Source organism: Callorhinchus milii, unplaced genomic scaffold (genome assembly GCF_018977255.1).
Source record: "Callorhinchus milii isolate IMCB2004 unplaced genomic scaffold, IMCB_Cmil_1.0 Scaffold5, whole genome shotgun sequence".
NCBI classification, from domain to species: Eukaryota; Metazoa; Chordata; class Chondrichthyes; order Chimaeriformes; family Callorhinchidae; genus Callorhinchus; species Callorhinchus milii.
Window position 1 is genome coordinate 55178805 of NW_024704746.1, and position 6747 is coordinate 55185551.

Genomic DNA, 6747 nt, shown 5'->3' on the forward strand with positions numbered 1-6747 from the left:
CAGCTGGAGGAAGAGAAGTAGATTTGTGTGTCATCTGCACACATGTGGAAGCTGACCCCACATCTGCGGATGACACCGCCAGGAGGAAGCTTGTAGATAAGGAAAAGATGGGGCCAAGGATGGAGCATTGGGGTGACCAGGCGGGGTGAGAGGAAAAACCACTGGCTGAGATGAAGTGCTGACTATTGGTTAAGAAACAAGGAGAGGCCGTGAAGGAGGATGGCGTGGGCGACTGTGTCAAACACAGCTGAGGTCCAACTCAGAGACCAAGAATATCAGTATAAAAAGTTAATTCTCTGTATTTCTTCCATATTGGTAAAGGAATTCCATATTCCTTCACCAATACAGAATGAAAAAATATACAAATGTATGCCCATTTACAATTATGAGACGTCACACTCATTAAACTAACACAGGCAACTCAGAGATGCAAGCAAATTAGATTATTACTGTACCTTAAATGTCATGATGAGGTGGGTGAAGTGGAACTCTGCCTCCAGGTCCAGTTGAATAGAAACATTTTCCAAACCTGCCGGAAGAAAGGACCAAATTCAAACACATCTCTAAACATTTCATCACAATACTGCAAAATAATTTTAGCATGGCAACTTTTCATATATGTTATTAAAAAATGCAAAAAACGTTATAGTGGCCATCCAAAATTAGCTTTGGTGATTAACTTATGATGCAATGTCAATGGTTATGCCAGGGCTTTTTCATGGAAATGCACACATGCTAATTACTATATGTAGTTGAGCAAATGATTCTCAAACTTCCACGTACAAGAGACAGAGTTGCAACACTGACTGCATATGCATTTGAAAGGGAAGAATGGCATTCTAACAGAAACTCATTCATAAAACATAGCTACAGAATCTTAGCAATACGATCCAATTAACTTTTTTAAAATCTCAACATCTAGTGAATTCTTTTAATTTCTAGTTATCCAAACTAATTCTCTGTTGACCACTTACATTCATATTTTCAATATGTAGAATAGGTGGCTCTCATTGTGAGTTTCGCCCACAAAATATACAATTCACATGATGTGTATTCTGTGAAGTGCTTTGAGACGTCTCGAAGCCATGATAAGGCACTATATCAAATGCGATTATTTTTATTTATTCTGGCAATAATGTGAAGGGAGGTGGGGAGGGCACTTGAAGAAACAAAAATATATTGGTTTAAAAAGGATTTTTGTACTCCTCAGGAGACAAACAATTAATTTCAGTATGCTAACACAATTAAATATGTCTTTTGGAACTTTGAGATCATACTCCTGGCTCCTGCAGTGCTTGAATATGCTGCATTGTAGGAAGCACTGTCCTTCGGATGAGACGATAACTCAAGTTCTCATCTGCGTGAGGTGAATATTAAAGATCCCACAGCACTACAGAGAAAGTGAAGGGAGTTTCTCTCCCTGTTCTGGCAAACAATCCACCAGATAATATTGGTCATTCACTTCATGGCTGTACTTTGAGATGTTCCAATGTGATGAGGCAGAATATCAAATGCAAGGATTATTACTATATTTTCTTATTCTGAATATTACAGTAATATTTTTTCTGATAACCCACACTCACCATTTTCAGACTGCCACCAGGTGGTCAGGCGGTTGTGAGCAAAAGTTGTGACTACATTCTCAATGCGATGGCTGTTAGGATTTTCTGTGAAAGGAGTCCGCGAATCACACAGAAAGCATTTCTTCTCTTCCTGAAATCATTAAATTGAAATTCACTTACTGTAGTTTTTTTTAACCTCCCCAGAGCCACATTCACAATAAACTATGCATCTAAAATTGATATGAAGTGGATGGAAGCTCGGAATAATTCAAATTTGGCAGTGAAGAAATGAACCATTTATTCCAATATGACCTACTAAATTTTTGCCTACATAACTGTCACTACATTTCCAAATAACTTAGTGTGAGGACTTTGGAATGTTTTCCTTTGTTGTCATTGTTTTTGATCTGCAGCATTTCTAAAAAAAAGTTGCGATTTGTGGTTTACATCATATGTATGCAATTGTTTGGCAAACATGTTTTGACATTATATTTTGTCTGTACTGTGCAATATGTAATAAAGGACTTTTGTTACTTTGATGAAAAAGAAAATGGCTAGAAAAATAGTTAACTGAAGTAGGTCAAGAAAACTTCAATTACTGGAGAAGAATCTATGAAGCTATAAAAAGTAATACTGCCTTCAGTGCATTCAGTGCATTCTTCAGTGCACAAATGCCTTGTGCATTTAAATAGTATGCAAAGAATCCCACTGCTTGTCTGGCATATACAGATAATGCAAAACAGATGTGCCTCTACCAGGACGCATTTATTTCCCCAAAAGAATTCAAACAGAGAACACTTATTAGAAGTAAATAAATGAGGTTTACACCTCTTACCTAACATGTACAACATCGTGGGAAGGACTGGAAGTAGCGATGACATTACTATACTATGAATATGCAAGAACTTAAAACAATAAATTCTTGAAAAGATCAGACTGGCTTTAGTTCTTCAGGGAATCACTAATTCGCACAACATCATGAGCAAACGGATAAAAACTGGCACCATTTAAACTATTGGGCATTGCTTGCAGAATAAAGACAAAACAGGACTGCTTTTGTGACAACAAAATCCTCACATGAAAGCCGTTGTTAGGCTCTGACAGATAAGATGAAAGGAAGGCAGTATTACTTAACTGTAGCAAAGGTACTTTTTTACTATTTTTATTTTTAAGTAACAAACATTGTTTTTTATATTCCTAAAAGCCCTTAAGGTAAATACTAAATATACATCAATACAATATTACTTTTTGCCTTTGAAGAAGACAAATTGTTTAGTAAGGCAAACATGTATCATAATTGAATACTTTTAATAGGAGTTAAAATGCTATACTTCTTATTACCATGCAACTAATAAACTGGTTCTGAGTGTTCATTTTTAGACTTCAGATTAAGTGATTACAGACTTCCACTCTTATTTCCCCTTCCAATCTTTTTGGCAACAGGAAATACAGTAGACAGTACCACAAACAGAGCCAAGTAATGCAAAACTGCATTACAACTGCAGACCAATGAGCCACATGCTTTAAATTAATCACTCAATTACTTTTTTAAAATTCTGCAATACAAACAGTTCTTTAAAATATTGCTCAAGAATCTTAAGATAAGCTCTTAAAGAGAGAAAAAGTGGACAGCGGACAACTTGCTTGTTCCAAGACTATATAACTTCCAACTCTAATGGAATTGGCAAAATATACCCAATAGAGATTGCATACATTATTCTCTTCCATTGCCCTCTTACAGTGGATACAATAAATAAACTTTGCATTTGATATTTGACCTTTCATGTTAGGATATCTCCTAGCGCTTCACAGGGTATACTATAAAGGCCAGTATATTTTGTAGGTGAAAGCATACAGCAACATCTCACAATTAGCCATGAAATGAATAATCAATTTTATTTGGGAGAATTGTTATCCAGGACACCAGTCTTTTTGAATATTGTCAAGGACTCTTTACTGTCCACCTAAACAGACAGACCTTGGTTTAAAGTCTCATTCAAAAAACGGCACCTCCAACAACGCAGATTTTTGCTTTCTTTTTTGAAAAAGAAAACCAAATTTCACCAGGGTTGCAAAATACATCCATACGATATACGATCACTGGCATGCACCTAATTTTTTCAACAAACTTAAAACAGCTGCCTGATTCAGCTTTTAAAAGAATGATCTAAGAGGACGTTACTACCTCCTTGTGACATCTTAGATAATAAGTGGGGCAATTTGTGTCTACTGAGGCAATTTGATGGAATTTTGGAATGCAGCAGTTTTTCATTTCAAATTTAATTTATACAGATAGAGGATAGTACTATGCTGCATTAGACACTGCATAGATGTGACAAAAGTTTCACTCTGCTGGTAGAAAAGTCCTATGTGAAATGAATTAGAGGAAGATCAACTCAAGCTTCATGAGTGTTCTGCAGCTGGGACTCATCCATGTTGGGACAGATTAGAGCCTGCTTCAAACCAGGTGTTTCTCCTACAATAATAATTCTCAGATAAATGGTTTTTGCTCCAAGCAAAATTGTCTGTTTGCCTACAAATACACGGTCACTACTATTCCAGCAATTCCCTGTGAAGTGCTTTGAGGTGTGTCAATAGGTATTATAGAAAATATATTTAATTATTATAATTTAACTTGAGTGCTTTAAGCTGACACTTGGTGCCCAATATAGGAAAGGGATCCATTCATGTTTCTAGCACCAACATCCCTCATCTTGGTGACCAAAATATAGAAACTTTTATAAGAACAGTATACTCTTGTCTAGCCATCATCTTACATCATCCAGAATTACATAAAATGAAAGATGCAATAACTCTTGAACCTGTCCCTAAAACATTAAATGATCAAAGTATCAGGCGAGGCACTAATGCAACTTAGTTTGTCTGGAACATTCATGGATTCAATAATTGCATGCATATAAAATAATAGCCCTTGTGTTTTCTCCAATTTTCTCCTAGGCCAAGTGAAATAGTACCAAAAACTCACTTTTGGCTCCAACTGAAAAACATCAATGTATTTACTGGTTCAGCCACTGAAGCAATATTTGGAGTCCAAACATATATTTTGAGTCAAAACCATTCAGTGGATTTGGATGATCTCATCACCTTTCCATTTCCTTACAACAGAAACATGCAGCCTGAATTGAGACTGATAACATAAACAATAAAACCATGTGTTATTACTGAAACCTGAGTACAGACAGCTGTACCAAAGGATAAAGTCTGACAGAACAAATCCAATCAAAACTATCTATATCTACGATCTGCAAAATGTGAGCATTCTTTCGTCAGTTTCCAAGGCTGCACATAAATGAAAAAAAGTAATGTTTCAGCTTCTAATGTTTTTTTTGAATCAGGAATACAGCTTGGCTCAATTGGTAGCATTCTTGCCTCTTAGCCCAAACTGGGACTGAGCTGACACTCCAATGCAGTGCTGGGGGAAAATGCCCCATTGTTGGAAGTGCCATTTCTCAAATGAGACATTAAAGTCACATCTGCCTGTTCAGATGAATGTTAAAGATTCCAAGGTACTATACAAAGGCAGTTTCATGTATTGACCAGGCCAACAAATCCCCAAATAAAGTGATCATTTATTTTATAACTGTTTGTGGGGCATTGCTGTATGCAAATTAGTAGCTGCATTTGTCTACAAAAATATACAATGCAACATGGAAACCTCATGGAACTGTTGGACTGAACCTTGCAGACCTTGGTAAGGTACTCTGGACTATTGTATAGTTGCTCTCTCTCACAGCACAATTAAACAATAGTGAAAGACCAAAGGGCCAAGCAATTATCATGACTGACTGGAGCCAGAGTGGCCAGCTTGGTAATCTTGAGACAAAAGTCAAATACAATGTCTAGCCCCAGGAATGCATTGATTTGCTCACACACACTACATCCATTCCTTTCCCTCACATACACACTCTCTCTCTCTCTGTATATATGTATATACCTGGAGGTGGCTGACAATGCAGAAAGGTTCAGGTTTGTGGAGGCCACAAGTGGAGGTGGCGGCGAGCTTGTCTGCTCGGCCAATCAGCAGATCCCCAGTGGCTGGATAACAGCTTCCTTCAGCGCAACCATAGCTAAACTCTGGTCCCTGGGCAAAGGCACAGAGCCACACTGCAGCTAAAGGACAGACAGGACATATAGGCTATTAAAACACTGTGTTAACCAATTCACAATTCACAGTGGCAATTCTAATTGTGAAAATTAAATCTACAAAAGGTCAGAAATCAGATCCTGTCATTTTTGTTTAAATGAGGGAAATTGAGAACGAGCAAATAAAAAAAGTCTTAAATAGACAAACATAATCAGATGGTCTGAAGGTTTACAGCCAGAATACTGAATCACTAATGTATACCAAAGCCACAGAACCCTCTCCCCCCCTCTCTCCCCCTCTCCCCTCTCCCCCCCTCTCTCCCTCTCTCTCTCCCCCCCTCTCCCCTCTCTCTCTCCCCCCTCTCCCCCTCTCCCGTCCCCCCCTCCCCCTCCTCTCTCTCTCCCTCTCTCTCTCCCCCCCCTCTCTCTCTCCCCCTCTCCCCCCCCTCTCTCCCTTTCTCTCTCCTCCCCCCCCTCTTCTCCCCCCCCTCTCCCCCTCTCCCGTCCCCCCTCTCCCCCTCCTCTCTCTCTCCCTCTCTCTCTCTCCCCCCCCCTCTCTCTCCCCCCTCTCCCCCTCTCCCGTCCCCCCTCCCCCTCTCCCTGACTTTTATTGCAGGATATCTTGCAGTTACGTTTACAAATGAAAGTTTGGTCCCCAGACCCGCGTCCGGATAGTTATTAGATATTTTTTATTTAAAAAAAACATTTTCGGATTACTTACAAACCGTGTGGTTCAGCAGCTGCTGAGGATCCCCTCGACATTATCTTCATTATTTTGGCCACTGAAGGTTTATGCAGTATTTGTAACTTTTTTGCTAACTGCGCGGTCCTGGTGCGGCTGTGAATAAATTCGCGTTTCTTCCTGAAACGTTTCATTTCATTTTTGACTTTGATATCTGATCTCAGGACCAGATCAGGATCAGTTGGGTATAAGTTGTTACGTTATTTTTTTAAAAATCGTTAAAAGTCTGTCCTTTATGCGATTAGGTTACCAGTTGTCAAGGCTCCCCGAGCGCATGACCTATCCTCACTTGTGTGGCGTAAAAGGTTATGAAGACATCTGCAAATGCCACGTAAAAGA

The 6747-nt window shown here is 38.9% G+C and overlaps 1 protein-coding gene across 1 annotated transcript in view; it reads right to left on the bottom strand.

Moving 5' to 3' along the window:
• LOC103190727 (laminin subunit beta-1) overlaps window positions 1-6428 on the bottom strand; it is an 80686-nt gene extending 74258 nt beyond the window's left edge. The window contains 4 exon segments of the mRNA XM_042335440.1: window positions 456-529; window positions 1584-1713; window positions 5518-5693; window positions 6392-6428. Of these exon segments, the coding sequence (XP_042191374.1) occupies window positions 456-529; window positions 1584-1713; window positions 5518-5693; window positions 6392-6428 (417 nt within the window).
• Between the last annotated feature and the right edge of the window lie 319 nt (window positions 6429-6747).